Raw genomic sequence first — 15,989 nt, 5'->3', positions numbered from 1 at the left:
CATATTCGTTTACATGTACGAAGTCAACCTTTTTGGATGGAAAAATACACTGTCCATCCGAAGGTTACCGTTTTCAAAGGACTCTCCCAAGGTCATTTATTTGATCCTTCTGGGAAGATTCTCATGGTTCACATGAAACTACATACTGTTACCTTAACATGTAACGTTGCATTTGCATAGTTATATTGAGGCTGTACTCCTTAACATACTAATTGAAGGTCTCCAATCACTCATTCACAATTGTTTGTAAGGAAGGACTGGCGAGGTCATGCCAAGCTATTTTTCTCACATTCACTTTTAATGGTTTTAAAGTCATCAACATGAATTGCTATTGTAAAATTAAGTGGTTGAAGTAACCCTAACAATTCTTCTCTTTCACCTTCATTTTGTGACTTAAATAAAAAAAAGACAAAAAATATAACATTGCTGCTCCATATGACCGAGATATTTTGTTCTTTGAACATGGACAGAGGACACTAACAACAAAGGCCAAGTGCATGTAACAATGTAACAATGAATTAATCAACTCACACATATGAACATATGTCCTTGTTGAAATGGTAGAAATTACTGAACATTCCCTTACTCAATCATACATGTGCCCATTGGCGCTATTCCAATGCTTTACAAAGCATAGTCAACACTGAAGGTAGGTGAAGTTTCTTGACAACTTGTACATTTGGAGGTTTTCCCCATTTGTCATTGTAATCACACACCATCGTCCCCCTGGTTATGTCCCCCTTTAACTCCACCCTGGCATAGACATAAAATGTCTTGCACAAAATCTCGGGGCACAATGCCACTGCAACAGCATATGGGTCAAATGTGTGGAAATGTGCAGAGAACAATCTGTGTTTCTTCTGTGTTGAAATCATCTGTTGCTGTATTGCAGCATGGAATTGCCCACGTTCTGTTGGTATGGCACAAATATCATCCCAGGTGTCCTGCACGGCAAACAGTACATATCAAAGGCTTATAGGGTTATACAAACAATTGAACTGATCAAATGAAGGTAAAAGAAGAATGGACCAACCCAGGATATATCATGGTCCTGGACACAGGTTTCCCAGGGGACTACTGTGATGGGAAACAAGCTGCCATATCCTTCCAGGACAACATGAGCTGCTTCCGGGTCACACCAGAAGTTATACTCTGCTGAAGGGGTTACATTGCCAAGGCCTGCAACATGAAACATGATATCAAGATTATGCAATTGTGAGAGACATGGATGAATGTACAACTTCCGGCACTCTATACCCCACTGCTTCCAGACCTCAAGTGATATGTAATGTCTCATCTCAGAAGTAGAAGTAGAAGCAATGTTGCATGAGTATACGACTCTAGCAGAATCCAACTTTTATGGGCACTAAATATTGAGGTTGCAAACTAATTGCATCGTACATTGGTTACACGAAGAAAATGCTGACAGGCACTGCTTGGGTGTCATAATTCCTTACCACTGTACACAAATGCTCCAGTATAGTATCATACAAATTGAAGGCTTTAATGTAATATTTACCATAAATGTTGCCCCCCATTAGTGTCAGCTTCCTTAATCGTGCAGGGAAGTCTGGGTCCATCCTGAGAGCCAAGGCAAGGTTGGTAAGTGGGCCTGTTGCAATCAAGTTGATCTCACCTGGAAGGTAGGGGACACCATAAGTGCACATGTAACATTGAGCACCTTCACCAAGAAGGTTACGTTGTTTGTAGCAAAAACATAACCTTTGGCAAAGGTATGGAACTCTAGTTGTTGTTGTATTTGTGTAGGACATATTGAGTCTTCTGAGTTACTGACATAGCACATATAACGTTTATAATAACGTTACAAGTTCTATCTATGTTAACATTATAAATTTTATCTTCAAGCTCAGCCTTACAGCAGATAACTATAAATACCTGGATATTCTCCAGATAACCTCAATAATGCACTGACAGCATGCTCAGACTGTACCAAGTCAGCAGGGGGAGGGTCAGGGTCTGGCACATCACCCATTCCATCCTGACCTAAATAGTGACCAGCATCCACATGAGTTCCCAAAAGAGACAGGGATGCTCCTGCAAAAACTGGTACCTGCAAGAAAATCAATGCAGGTCTGCATCATGCTGTCTGCTTTCCTCCTTTCTGAGGACAATAAATCATGAATTGAATGTCATATGCAACTTTTTTTCACAAACATGGCAACACATATTGCGCATAGCAAAATAGAAGTACATAGCAAAATATGACAAAACAATACATACTCTATAGAGTCAATGCCATGGTGATTGAGTGTTTACAAACTGCAAAGATGATTGATCTTTTGATGATACATGTCTTAGAAAATGGATTAAGTACATCTGTAGGTTAGTCGATGAGAATCAATGCTCAGAGATCCCCAACTTTACCTCAAGTCTGCTAAACACCTTGAGCACCCTCAGGACGTTCTGACACACCTGATCCAGGTGGACGTTACCTGCAACACAAGTGATTGCCAGCACCTGCACGTGTGGCTGTGTCAGTGCTAACATCATGGCCTGGGCGTCATCCACACCCCCGTCTACATCCAACACCACCAGTTGCCTGCTATGTTCTTTACTTGACATCATTGTAATCACACAACTACTCACTACTAAGAGTATGATGATTTGAAGCTAACACTTCCGGGGTGGAAGCACTTCTTGAACAGAGGCGGGATAACTTCCGGGGTCACTAAATCGACAGTTCCCGCGAAATAATCATCTGGTGTATTTTGCCAGTCAGTAGATACCCAAAGTATGAGTAATGAGGCTGTTTAACGTGGTCGAGGCACCTCCTCGAGCACGGGACCCCCGTTTTACGTCCCTCCCGGAAGACGACTTCGTGGAAAACTTCGTGAGGCTACAGCAATCCGGACGTCCTTGGTTGGTCCCCCATCCAAGCACTATCCGGACCGCGCGTTGCTTAACTTCCGAGATCGAGGGATCGGGTGTACCAACGCGCCACGCGGCCGTAGACATGTTTTGTTGGCAGAACGTTGTTTTTCGCCTATGGTTAATGCCCCGACAGTGATGAAGTTTGACGCTTAAAAATTTATAGCAGAGTACTGAAGCAATTTATTGAATTGGATATGTCGAAATTCAAGGTACAATCGATAAAATAAGTGAATTCTCTTTTGAAACTTTATTCGGATCCCATGGCCAGCGGAGGCCATCGCAAAATTCAACCCGACCGAAAAACAACAAGATCGTAAACCAAACTCATATAGTCTCAAAACTGGCGCACTCCTCAGTTTCAGCCTCGCTGACGTGCACAGAAGAATTTCAACGGTTCTTTCAAGTACGGTGACGCACTACTTTGTGTCCAAACTACCGTAGTACTGTGTTCTGCTTACGATGGAAGTGTTTTGCGCAATACAGTTTCACCTTTATTATAGTCAACATGACGATTCTTTACTTTCTGGGGAATAACGAGTATTTTTTTCTTACCAAATTGTATATGAACGTCATTTTTTCTATGAAAAAAATCCTTAGTCACAGATGAGAATAGCAAGAGATTTCACACTTCTCCCAAATCTATATATTAGAAGGACATATAGACCCAGGGGGGTGCTCGAAGAGCCTTGTCCGCCGTCAGGAAGCCCCCGATAACGCGGGCTGACCTTATCTGATGGAAAATATCGGCGACATATTCAAATATCCGGATCGAACTGCCTTTCAATTAATATAAGTAGGTTCAACACTCCGCCACGTTTGCCAGAGCACACACCAGGACCCTCAACATGTGGATGAAGATATTCTGCCTCGTACTCCTTATTGGCAGGTAAGGTGTCAAGAAACAATTGTTTAGACAATTATCAACGGTGACTTTTATATTTCGTACTTAACTTTAATGGTCTAGTTTTATCCGTTCCGCAACTTATGCAAGGCAAGAAATGTGGTACAAAGTTTTGAACTTGACACTCATCCGCTCCATCACGAAACCATTTCCCGTTCGCAGTGCCCTGTCGCTGTCCTGCCTACCTTGCGAATTGGTGGATTGCATGGAACCACAGAACTGTCCGCAGGGCACCGTCCCTGATGTCTGCGGCTGTTGCCGGCGGTGTGCAAAGGTAAAATGTAACTATCCTCGTGACTACTGTACTACTGAACTCCGACTTTGTTACCTTCGCCAAGAAGGTTATGTTTTGGGTAGCGTGTGTTTGTATGTTTGTATGTTGAAGACCGGCATAACTCGAGAATGTCTGGATAGATTGTATTGATATTCGGTATGTGGATAGGTCTTGATTAGTATAAGTAGGTTCAATCTGAAAACGATTAGATTTTGGGCCCCCTAGCGGCCTGCCAGAGGATGGATTGCGAGGAGCTTACAATAAGAGGTGCTAAATCGAGGCTGCCATTCAGCGCTATACTCGGTGAAAAACGACAGTAATATTAATTCCTCCAGATGAGGCCACGAGGCCTTTGAACGATGCACACAGGGAAGGACCCCTACTATTTTCGATAAGTGCGGAGGATTCTTAAACGTGCTTGAGCTCGAGGTGTGACTCTTCAAGCACGGGGCTTCCATTACTATCCTAGGAACAGCCCTATCATATATCGTATCTATGTACTCATTTCTACCTGGGTGAAGTACTGAAATTTGTGCCTTTCTCAAGGGCACAACATCGGATTCAAGCCCAGGACCTCTGGCTCATGGGTCAAACACCCTGTCGTTACACGACCCCAATACATATAGTATTGAATTATCATATGTGATTTTAATAGGTTGAGATTGAACACTTTGCTGCTCTGGATATTGGTCAACAATTATCGCATGGTTCCATGTCATTGGATCTTACTCTAAGCTCCTGATCAGACGTCGACACACGTTACATCTCTGTTTCTCCCAGGTTGAAGGAGAGACCTGTGGGGGGATGTGGAACATGGATGGCTTCTGTGCCGATGGTTTGACCTGTGAGATGCCAGAAAGCCCACAGCCGGACGGTGAGCTGCAAGTCGTGCCAATCTTCTTCGGTCAGGCTGGTATCTGCGTCCCTACAGCGTAGCAAGTTAAAGGTACAAAAGTACATTTTGATAATTGCTATGGTCATTTATGAACGGAGAAGCACTTCCTTTATGTTTTGTCAGGATACACGGATTCAAGTAACATGAACATAGAGTTTAGGATATTATTTCGTAACCGATATAACGTTACATTCAACCTATGATTTCTACGCTGCATGCCATTTTTGACGGCACATCGAGTAACGTTATTCTTCTTTCCAGAACCACCAGGACCACCAGGCTTACCAGAAGCGCACACGGTGCTTTAATGGGAAGGAATGAAATAAAGTTGCCTTAATAGGAAGAATAATCCCCTTGTCAAGTTTTCTTAGCGTATAGCTGTGTGGTGAGACAAGTTGCACCTGGAGATACGATAATATTGCGGATGCAAACAGAAGCGGCGGAAAACCGATTAACGGAAAAGTACCCTTTGTATTTGCAGATCATGATATGAATATGGCTTAGTCCGCAATAGAATTAACATTAATGATAATCTTTAAGAAAGAGAGAAAGAAGATAGACTAATGTTGCAACTGCTATTTTAAAACGTTGAACGTCCTGTAAATTATTCCACCTGTTTGGGGGTATTGATTACATGTACAAACAGTACGACATGAGCTCAAACTGACTATGTTTACATTTGAAATGTGCGCAAATCACACATAGGATATTCCACTTGACGTCACAGCTAGCCGCCATGTGGCATGTTGGTTATTTGAAAGACATCGATCTATAAATGTGCACGTGTAAAATACGGTCTGTAAATGCATAGACAAATTCAAATTCAATAGTAACTAGTACTAACGTTACCGATCTAACCATTCAGCATGGCAGACAACACGACCAAAATAGTCTAATTTGAGTACAAACACATCGTAGAGGCGGCTAAACTTTTGCCAATTACGTGTGATAGTCAGTAAAGGTCCCTGACTAATGCCGTTCGTTTACAAGACTGCAATGCATATTTGCAACTGACTCTGTGCATATTTACATAATGACTGTAGAGGAAACTGCAGAGAAATCCATCCTTTAGAACGGGGAAACTTGTTGGTGCAGCTGATAAAGCCCCTGCCACACAGTTGACAACCTTCCGAATTTCCGATGTGTTCATTACCAGAAGGTCACCCGATTTCAATCGACAGAGGGTTGCGCGTATTTTCACTTAAAAATCTACCATATTTCGCGGGGCTCCGTGACCTGTGAACATCGGCCGGGTCCTACAAATCGCGTGATTATCGAGAGAACACCAGGCGCATTACTGCTCGTAGACTTTTCAGCCGATTGATTTTCCTGCTGTGTGACAGGGGCTTGATTAATTTATAGCATTAGGCTTAAAATAAATGTTTGTATGTTGTTAATCTTGGGAACGGTATAAACTACGTTTGTGTTAAGTCCGGATGAATTCTTTAGTCCCTGTAGAAGGAATAGTCTGTGTCATAGCAAGTGTCGCTGTAGAGCGAGTCGCTGAACATGCTGCTGGAGAAGTCACTGCTGTAGCTAGCGGTCCTGCAGAACGCCCGCCGGGCTAGGTCATGGCTGCTACCGCTGGAGACACTCAGCCGACTGATGTCTTCCTCGTCATCCCCGAAGGACGACCCCACCCCCCTCGGGGACACGCACCACTCCTGATGTAGGACGCCATTAATGCTGATCTCCGGTATGGTTCTGCTGTCGTCGGAAGTGACGTTCTCTGTCGGATTGCTCTGACACCTCCCACTGCCTAGGCCTTTCTGCTGACCGGTGATGTCGTCACTGTCTACTGGCAGTAAACTATGTGTACTGAAACGCCTGCGCAGATTGTCCACCCTTAACGCCGCTGCTGCGTCATTTCGCCGTGTTGACCGACGGGACTGATCACGATATCCCCGCGGGTATTCGGGGGAGAGCAGAGTGTTCAAGTCTCTGCTGGTCAGGGTGGTAAGGGACGACCGGCGCCGCTTTTTCTTGCCGCCCTGCAGCATTCGCTCCAGCTCGCCTATCCGCCTGGTGGTGGCCTGTAGCTGCTCATTTCGTTCGTTCAGCATCTCTGTTAGTTTTGCCATCTACACATGGAATAAAGACCTAACGTTATTGGTCACACAACTAAACACATTAACTTCTCCTGGTGATCAGCAAGTCAGGCAATATATTATTCATTTTTCTATTTAGTGCAGGAGATATGAAATACTTCTAGGTGTAGTCTCACATTCCATTGTTCCCAAAAGCAACAATAGTCACTATGACAGAGATAGCTTCAAAAAATGGAAAATAAGATATCAACGACGTTCTTTACAAATATGTTTTATCATACGTGTCCACTATATACTGTACGTACCTTCCATGAAAGCCGTTCAATCCTCTCCTTAGTAACCTACAAAACAACATCGTTCAGTCAATTTTCTTTTATCACTAATGCTCCTTCTTATAAGAAAGATTGACGTAAACAAGGTTCCTCTTCATTACTTTCAAAGTTACATGTGCCTCAGGAATCACTAACGATACCTGACTGTCCAGCGTCTTCAGCTGCAGTAGGATCTCCGTGATGTCATCACCTGGAACCAAACATTGACAGAACGACGTGGTCAAAACAAACGACACGGACGTCATATCATTCTTACATTCACCTTAAAGACCTCACTCTCTGCTAGTGGGTTTCCCAAGCCTGTATTGTATGCCATGCAGCATTTACAACAAAGTGCTAAATATTGGTCATTCTAAGCTGTATCTATCCACCTCAAGTGCCCTTGGGCATGGGGTCAATTGTATTGAATTAATTACTCTTTTTCATATCCTGCTCTAATAGACTTAACACTTCAATCATCTATTAAATAGCATTCAGCCATGACTCATGACTACAGCTATATATGTATAAGACAGTCATATCCCCAAAGCAAGTACAGTACCAACCATGATCATGGGTGGGAAGGAATTGGGAAATAAAGTAGGTAAGAAAACAAAGCTAGAAATGAGATAACAAGAAATCTTGCTTTTGTTGGCGCCGCTGGAGGGTTTTGTTGGTAGGGACGTTGTCCGACGTGTCGGGAACCTGGACTTCAGACCGCTGCTGTCAGACTGTGAGCTGGCGTCCGACTTTCGTCTCTGCATTCTGTAATGCACAGATAACAGCGTCTTTGGGTTACTAAGGACAGGCGAAACAGACCTGTAATACATGTACATGTAGTTTAATCACACCACAACCCGATAATGCACGTGGTAATTGTAAGGTTGCATGACGACATTCGTTAGCTGGATTGTGCATTATAAAAACAACATGACGCACGAAGAAAAAAGAATAGACATAAATATTGTTCTTGCCTAGATTCTCTCATAGCTTCCATTCGGTCCCGTCCTTGGTCCTCTAGCACTTTTCTCGCTTCTGGGTACTCCACCAGAGCCTGCACAGAAATTAAACATACACGGTGAAACTTCAGGTATATGTACAAAATGGTGATCTGGAATTTATTATGGTTTACTTTAGCGCTAACGTTATAACATTTCTTTTCTGATGTACCAAGTCAATTTTATCAACTCTTGTCGTTATCGTTTTTCTAGATATTTGTGTTGTGGTAAAAAAAACGACTAGGAATGTCAAACAATGTTGAAAAAAGTTCCCTCAGAGCTACAGAACAACTTGCGTGGATAAGATCTTTCTTTGACAGACAGAGGAGTTCTGAGTAGCCGACAGACACGACGTCAGCACTGCGACGGTTACACCCATCGTCCAGCTTCAGAAGGCTGATCTCTCCAAAGTAGTTCCCCTCTTTCAGTGTGGCGACCTCTAGCGGCTGGTCCACGTCAGAGTCTTGAATGTAAACCTGCGTTATTGTAGACAATTATAATCTGTGAATATACAGGCAGATATGAACTAAGAATGTAAAATGTTTATCTTAATTCAAAATTGTGAAAGCAAATTCATTGTTTTCGACTGCAAGCATAGTTTTGTTTGTCTTTGTTGTTGTTTAAGCCACAACGCCATGATGGGCACCTGGGGTAAGTACTGTCGTATCGAGGTCACCTGAGTGGCGCCGAATGGCAGCTCGCTCCAGACCCTTTCCAAAACTTAATCCCTTGCATTGATAACCAGCAAATGACCAGAATTGTACATGAGCTTACCTTGAGTTTCCCATGACTTATGATGTACATCTCCCTCCCAATCTCTCCACTCTTACACACGTAGTCCCCTGGCGTGTAGACCTGGGATCGCAGTTTTAAAGCGAGATCGCACAACAAGCCATTCTCACAATCCTCAAATATCTTGACCTAACAATGGTGAAACGAACGAGATGATGAGAAACATGAATTTACTAGACACCATGACTGTATACATGATACAGATGTAGCCCTCTGACTCAGCAAGGGCAAACGACCCTGTCGGTGGTACTGAATTGCTATAGGCTATAGTCTCGATCGCTGGGCCTGCGGTACTGGTTAGTGAGTCTCATTGGTGATAAAACTAAGATACTAGTAATCTTTGTAATTTCATTGTTTCAATTGTGCTGGTACTCTCTATGTCATTTTTTAAAACACAATTGGTCTATTCCATATTTGTTGAAAAGAAATGACCTGGAAAACAGAACGAACCTTCCTCAGGGTGTCCAAGTGGACACTCACGGCAATCTCTTTGCGCAGGCGCCTTGGCAACATCTCCAAAAACGTGGAATCATCCATCGCCTGTGTCCTAGATCAAATTCAGATATGTGTGATGACATGTAAAGACTTTTCTTCACAAAGTGCCAATGTTTCAATGTTTTAATCAGAAGCTAGTGGATTCCTACCTGTTCCAAGAGTAGTCCGCCCATTTCTTCACACGTTTTTGTAGCACATCCGGGACACTGTGGTGGCTCAGATACATCTTTACCCTGTCTAACCTGACCAAGGGAAGACTGAACAGTTATATCATTCTTGCCATGCCAAGAAGTCATTCTCTGAAACTCCCATAAAAACTTGATTCGCACAACTCCTTCATTGATCTTTGTTGGTTACATTGTGATTTCTGAATTCCAATGCATACCTCATTGCTTATGTTACATTAACCCTACCATTTCATATATGAAAATTACGTTACTGTATGCGGTACTATTTCTCTCCTACCTGGCCTGGAATTCCGTCCTTGCGTGACGTAGGTTACTGATAACGTCACCCACGTTACCCACCACAGTGGCGAAGAGAAACACGCCGATCAGGAACGTCAGTCCCGTGAAGATGTACTCCTAGTGACAGCAAGGTAACAAGGGTGTAGCAATGTCGAATGTTATGCCTCAAAAGGCATAATCATCCTATCTAGTACATTCTATATAAAAGAAAAGCTTTAGGGTGTGTCACATAGATACAGTACATTAGAACACACACCAAGTAGAATGCAAAATGTTCCCAGGAAACTGTTTGAACTTACCAGGTTTGTCCGGGGTGGAGGGTTCTCGCCAATGGTAGTCAAGGTCATGATAGACCAGTACATACAGCGGATGTATTTCCTAATCAACGACATTCGTATCATTAACATGTGTTTTATATCAAACGCAGAATAGGAACAGCTGAAAACAATGAAAAAACAGTATTTTGCAAAATGTCTGGTCTTGTTGCTAACAAGTATGACTCATACCGTAACGCTAATGATCGTTAGCGGCGTTACTGGTTTGTTACTAACACAATAGTTATTTCAGTCGTTAAGGAAACGATTTTCACTTAATCTAAGGAGAATGACGTGTACACGTGTTACGGAATGAATACTGAGATTTCTGCTGATGTTTTCTGAGAATGAGACAGAGAGCTAAGCACCTGATGAAAGGCTGCTCCTCTTCGTCTCCAGGATACACCCACTCGTTTGTGCCCAGGCCTTCGTACTTCAAACACAAAGAGCAGAACACAAAGAGTCGGTTCGGCTGGTATGTTGACTATTAAATATTCTTCCTACATGAAGGTAACTACAAAATGATACGAATTTTGTACAATGTAGTATAATACAACCACCTAAATAAGACGAGCCAAGATATACATGTTGTCATTATAAAAAAATGGAAATAGATATCAAAAGCCAACAGAAAAGCACTCCCTACTATTCCTATCAGTCATTGTGATAATAGCCTCGTTTGACATATATAGTTACGTTGTAATGTAGCAAAAGTCAAATACCTCCGACAGCATGTAGTACAAACAGGCGATCCAGTGGATGAACGATGCCAGGTACAGGATCAGCACCATGGCCCTCACGATGTTGGGCCGGCTGGTGCGGCTAGAAATGACAGGAAGCGGATGAGGCCAAGACATAACACACTGTCAGTGTGGTGGTAGTGATGTTTGAGTCTGGAGGGGTGCAAACTCAAAAGTCGTGGCCACTACCACGTCCCTCCCCAGTGAAGCCTTTACTTAGAGAATATGTATATAGTGACAATAACTGTATATAGAGTATGATAAGGTGGCTTGTATTCCTTACTAGGGTGTAGGATCTTACATGGTGTAACATCATGATGTATAGGTACCTGTCTGTAAGCTGGAAGAAGTCCAGAACTGTCCCCCACTTCAACAGACGAGGTAGCCTCAGAATGGGGAAGGTACCTTCACCAACTGTGTAACAACAGCAAAGTTGTCCCAAAGTGACGGGATATCACTATATGCAAATTGATCATTCCCATAGAAAACATTTAACTACTGTTTTGTATTAGGAGTGGCATACATATAAAAACAAACAACAAAGGACCAATGTTTTAGTTCTACAAATATTTGAATGCTTGTACACCCCCTGCCTAACCAGAACCATACCTGGTAAGAGTAAGGTGAGCAGCTTGACGGGAAGCATGGAGACTATGTCCCGTCGAAACTCCCCTTGGCTGCGGTAGTGACGGCTCAAGCTGGCCAGGTCTGTCACCTGGAGGGCAATATTCAACACTACATTTTGATTTTGAACGTGCAAGACGAATGATACTAATAAGATGAGTAATAAGAAAAAATTATAGAGATATATCTTAATTCCGTTTGCTGCTTTGTTCAATTGTTCATTCGTAACGCCATAAATGGATACGGTGGAGCGAAAGACATTCTCAGTAGGGTAATGACGATGATTCCAACCAAGATTCCGTCGTCCAGGTACCCGGTGCGGAAATGTACAGCGATGTCGGCCAGGTACACCAAGTCCACCACCACGTCCAGCACGTCAAAGTAGGATGACAAATAACTCTGATAGGGGAGGCATTTAGACATAACTCATAAATGTTTCCGTATTTTGTAAACCAAGCAATGTTTTAATGGTGTGTTTCCAATTTCGATCTAAAAAATGGGTAGGTAAGGTTTCTATCTCTTTTATGGACGATTTAGGTTGAAGTGATCCAATAATATCATAACAATGTAAAACTAAAATGCATGAGGTTACAAATGTTAAAAATGCAGAACCTTCCTGGCGAAGGTAATAAGAGATTCAATATCGTACCGAAAACCCTATCACAGTAGACTGACATCTCACCTCAGATCTCATCTGCTGAAAAGACGTTCTCAGGATGATGACCCAGGTGTTATACAAGACACAACAGGAGACAACCCCCTAGAACAAACATGGTATTACTGTGGATCCTAGGATAAGAGGATGCAAAATGTGGGATTTGATCCATCATATTCGCGCGGTTATGGTCTGTGGCATGTAAGAAGATTGTGGTGTTTAAAATGAGGTGTCAAATCAGATCATATCACAATCTACTTACGTTGGCGTTTCCCTGCGCGCCAGCTGCAAGCGATGTTATCAACCATATATGACGTATAGAAACGAACATACGCATTAACATTAACGACATACTAGTATATGTTCCAAATATAGATAGTCCGCATGCGATCGTTTTGCTTTTACGATACAGAAAACACCCTGATTGTACCATCCAAATGTAGACACTTTCTCCCTCTGGATCCAGGACTCCGTCTAAGTCATTATCCTGTAGACATATAACCAAATACACGGAAATTTTGAATGAGTCGTTAAGATATAAAATTGTGTTATCAACGATATTTAAGAGCTTTATACTGATATCTGCATATACATCAGGGACTGTTCAGCACTAACATCATGAGTTTAGATAGTAATGCGATATACCGTGGGGATGTAAGGCGAGGAACTCTCTTCTGGGGGAAGCAAATCGAACCGTATCCGAAATATTATCTCTATCATGGAATCTTTTATATCAATGTCGTTTTTAAACAATTTATGGGGTACTAGCAGCACATTTTCACAATGAATAACACAAAGGTCCAGTAGTAGACATGAACACTTGGTGCCCACCTCTCCGTCACTGTCCCCGCTTGTGTCTGAGTCCGTGCCCCCCTCCTCCCGCAGTGCGTCCAGCCGCAGACTCACCCTTCTCATCAAGAACGGATCGTCCGGCTCAGCACTACAACAGCAACAGCAACAGCAATACACCCCCAGCACTTCACATGCTGTGTCAAACTGGGCCACTTTTATTTATTCGTCCTATTTATTCTGTCTCACTTCCTGTCTGTCTCTCCTTCCTCCCCAATAAATGTACACAAACTACAAAGCTGTGTACATAAAATTCACATGATAGATAATTGATTTGATATCTGGCATACACTTTATGCACAGTGTAGAAGGGTCATCGCTTGGAAATTTGCCTGTACTACCTTTAAATGTCCTTAGGAAATTGTACCTCGACCATCTATCGCTTTTGAGGTAAGACAGGAGAATATACTAATGACCTACCTGTATGTATTCATCGTTCCATGTCCGTCATCTCCAACAAGCCAGGGCAACAAATGACGACAGCAGAATGTCCGACTTTCTTCGGCACACTGTTGAATGAGCAGATGGGTACAACCTACGTTCAATTATCCTATTCAACCCAGTTAGTTTAAATGACGAATTGGATTAGCTGGTAGACACATCCAATCAGCTCTTACACTACGATGAAGAGAGGATGACTTCTATCTGGCTCTAAGTCAGAATGACAGCTAGCCGTTAACCACTCAGTACTGCCTCTCGAAACACAACGCATAGATCTGCACGATGTTCGACGACCCACCACGAAACGATGGCTTTGGCGCTAAACACATGGATTTATTGGACTTCTGCTCCACACCACCTGTGGATTTATTCTATTACGTATGTCTGTGGACGCCGACAGCTATGACATACCTGTTTGGAGGAGTTACCAGTCAGCCTTAGCACTTCTCCTGGTTGACCGGCAATGTGTTTTCCTTTAATCTGACGACGGGTACTGTTTTCTTCTTATCTCCAGGAGTAATCCGTTCATCAATGTAGGCAATTCTCAACACTCACATGATCTGAATAACAGTGTGTCTAATGAAAAGCATGTTTCCATAGATACATCAGAGGTTTGCAATTCTTGAGGTTACTCATCAGCGAGGCATTCACTGTCGGCTGCAATAGTCTTTTCGTAAACAATGGGAATGGTCGCACTGACGACGTTCATGCCATTTACATCGGTAAGGAGGCAACATGATAACATGTGGCCAATTAACGACTCTATACATTGACTACACAAAGCTAAACGTTCAGTCAATATTTTTGACAGCAGACTTGGTACGACTTGATGCAAGCATCAGTAGGAATAGCAGTTTTGTTAGCCATACCAACGGTTGACAGCCTGTTTTCTGTTTGTACAATAAAGTAACTTGTACGTCAGGAGGTTGGGAGGCACGAGTCCCAGGATGCCATTGACGTGTGTTGACAAATGGTTCTCATTTGTTTGACGCTCACGTGAATACATGTATGTGGTGCCTTACACGCTACACATCTTACAGTGACGACGGTAGATGCCGTCAGCTGTAGGTGTTTGTTTCTGCTGTCAGGACTGAACTGCACTTATGACATACATGTACGCACATCCCGGCATGGTGCTATGCGTGGTTTGTTCTTGAGTGTTTCTCAGACATCAAAGGAAAGAACTAAAACCTGTTTCCGTCCAAAGACGAGTTGTGAGTTGTCAGCTTAGCAGAAAATCCCAACACCTGTACACCGACTTGTATAAAGTTGATTTGATGTTTCTTGAATTCGCCGTTGGATTAAAAAAACAACAACACCAAATTGTACACTTTCTCTAACCGTGTTCTTTATTCAAACTTAGCGTTTTGTTTCGTATACTACTGGCAAGAAAGAATTGATAATGACTCACGTATATAATGAAAAATTCTCGACCTGACCCGAAAGTCCCATCCGGGACATAACATACGCGCACGGTGAAATTTCATATCGATTACGTGTTGGGTCTGTGATGTATCATGCGCCTCCTGACGAAGGTTAGATGGCTCATCCCGGGAGTTTCAGAATGGGAAGTTTTTAAACTTCCTCCATTCGACATAACACGTTTGTTTTGACAGTACATGTCCTTGGTGCTGAATGGGTGATTACATGGCATGCTTTTTTTCAATACCCAGTGTTTCTAAATTAGCAATGACATAGAGATATCATTTATGATGCACTCTACTTGATTACGTAGCAAATGATTACAATAAAGCATTGTCTTGCGTTTCATGGGGCCTGTTTTTAGCCAAACGTAACGCTTCATGACAACCAGCCGACTATAAACAATTCTCCTGTTACCAAGAGGAGGATTATGACCTCAGCACGACGTACAAACAGTTGATAATCTAATTTCTACTGCGTTTAACTTTTAATAAAGCCTGTGGGCGTTACGGTGGTAAATCTCAGGCCTATCAATGCACCTGCGGCCTGCGTGGTCTCCAGTCGGAATCAGGATCAAATTAAGCTGCCTTAATAGCATTGGAAATGCTACGACTTATCTTTACCATGCAGATCTTGTCCGGCTTTATGTCTTTGCTGGTGTGCCTATTTTGCACCAAATATAATGGTTAAATTTAATTTTTTTTACTTTATTGCGGTTAACAGGGAATGGTATCACCGCAATCGTCACCACCAAGCCCTCCTTCCCTCCGTCATCTGTACTTACGTCATACGTAATTGGTCACATTGTTCACACACATCAGTGCCCATTCAACCATAAAAGGTCAGAGTTCTATATACGTATATACATTTA

At 42.6% G+C, this 15,989-nt stretch overlaps 3 protein-coding genes across 4 annotated transcripts; 1 reads left to right on the top strand and 2 right to left on the bottom strand.

Annotated features, from left to right (window-relative positions):
- Positions 1 to 277: 277 nt before the first annotated feature.
- LOC118411478 (inosine-uridine preferring nucleoside hydrolase-like) lies at positions 278 to 2,690 on the bottom strand. Its single transcript, XM_035813767.1, has 5 exons — positions 2,386 to 2,690; positions 1,897 to 2,071; positions 1,520 to 1,636; positions 1,034 to 1,179; positions 278 to 944 (listed from the first exon to the last, which is right to left on the bottom strand). The coding sequence occupies exons 1-5, from the start codon at positions 2,584 to 2,586 to the stop codon at positions 612 to 614; spliced, it is 972 nt and encodes a 323-aa protein (XP_035669660.1). The 5' UTR covers positions 2,587 to 2,690; the 3' UTR covers positions 278 to 611.
- A 934-nt stretch (positions 2,691 to 3,624) lies between these two features.
- Positions 3,625 to 5,308, top strand: LOC118427415 (venom protein 302-like). The gene is made up of 4 exons (XM_035837215.1): positions 3,625 to 3,778; positions 3,956 to 4,067; positions 4,848 to 5,013; positions 5,224 to 5,308. Exons 1-3 carry the CDS (start codon positions 3,738 to 3,740, stop codon positions 5,001 to 5,003), a joined length of 309 nt encoding a protein of 102 aa, XP_035693108.1. The 5' UTR covers positions 3,625 to 3,737; the 3' UTR covers positions 5,004 to 5,013; positions 5,224 to 5,308.
- An 813-nt stretch (positions 5,309 to 6,121) lies between these two features.
- LOC118427405 (cyclic nucleotide-gated channel rod photoreceptor subunit alpha-like) lies at positions 6,122 to 14,453 on the bottom strand. 2 transcript variants are annotated; one of them, XM_035837191.1, is made up of 21 exons: positions 14,108 to 14,453; positions 13,676 to 13,764; positions 13,238 to 13,346; positions 12,837 to 12,893; positions 12,434 to 12,511; positions 12,043 to 12,150; positions 11,737 to 11,842; positions 11,457 to 11,541; positions 11,110 to 11,209; positions 10,756 to 10,820; positions 10,373 to 10,451; positions 10,072 to 10,190; positions 9,756 to 9,848; positions 9,562 to 9,658; positions 9,094 to 9,240; positions 8,616 to 8,795; positions 8,296 to 8,375; positions 7,968 to 8,086; positions 7,483 to 7,532; positions 7,316 to 7,351; positions 6,122 to 7,043 (listed from the first exon to the last, which is right to left on the bottom strand). In XM_035837191.1, the coding sequence occupies exons 2-21, from the start codon at positions 13,687 to 13,689 to the stop codon at positions 6,408 to 6,410; spliced, it is 2,358 nt and encodes a 785-aa protein (XP_035693084.1). In that variant the 5' UTR covers positions 13,690 to 13,764; positions 14,108 to 14,453; the 3' UTR covers positions 6,122 to 6,407. The 2 variants fall into 2 exon arrangements, with proteins under 2 accessions (XP_035693084.1, XP_035693094.1); XM_035837201.1 differs by lacking the exon at positions 14,108 to 14,453 and having other exon boundaries at positions 13,676 to 14,045.
- Between the last annotated feature and the right edge of the window lie 1,536 nt (positions 14,454 to 15,989).

This window comes from Branchiostoma floridae, chromosome 1 (genome assembly GCF_000003815.2).
Source record: "Branchiostoma floridae strain S238N-H82 chromosome 1, Bfl_VNyyK, whole genome shotgun sequence".
NCBI classification, from domain to species: domain Eukaryota; kingdom Metazoa; phylum Chordata; class Leptocardii; order Amphioxiformes; family Branchiostomatidae; genus Branchiostoma; species Branchiostoma floridae.
Note: the sequence above shows the minus strand (reverse complement) of the source record. Positions and strands in the feature narration are given on the sequence as shown.

What these genes read in the sequence shown, in the direction of transcription:
- LOC118427415 (XM_035837215.1), top strand. Translation starts at nt 3,738, where the DNA reads ATGTGGATGAAGATATTCTGCCTCGTACTCCTTATTGGCAG. An exon ending in CTCGTACTCCTTATTGGCAG is followed by an intron (nt 3,779 to 3,955) that starts GTAAGGTGTCAA and finishes TCCCGTTCGCAG; the next exon opens with TGCCCTGTCGCTGTCCTGCC. An exon ending in GTTGCCGGCGGTGTGCAAAG is followed by an intron (nt 4,068 to 4,847) that starts GTAAAATGTAAC and finishes TGTTTCTCCCAG; the next exon opens with GTTGAAGGAGAGACCTGTGG.
- LOC118427405 (XM_035837191.1), bottom strand. An exon ending in TAAGTCATGGGAAACTCAAG is followed by an intron (nt 8,796 to 9,093) that starts GTAAGCTCATGT and finishes ACAATAACGCAG; the next exon opens with GTTTACATTCAAGACTCTGA. An exon ending in GAAGCTATGAGAGAATCTAG is followed by an intron (nt 8,087 to 8,295) that starts GCAAGAACAATA and finishes TGTGCATTACAG; the next exon opens with AATGCAGAGACGAAAGTCGG.
- LOC118411478 (XM_035813767.1), bottom strand. Translation starts at nt 2,586, where the DNA reads ATGATGTCAAGTAAAGAACATAGCAGGCAACTGGTGGTGTTGGATGTA. An exon ending in AGGTGTTTAGCAGACTTGAG is followed by an intron (nt 2,072 to 2,385) that starts GTAAAGTTGGGG and finishes ATTTTCTTGCAG; the next exon opens with GTACCAGTTTTTGCAGGAGC. An exon ending in AGGACCATGATATATCCTGG is followed by an intron (nt 945 to 1,033) that starts GTTGGTCCATTC and finishes TTTGCCGTGCAG; the next exon opens with GACACCTGGGATGATATTTG.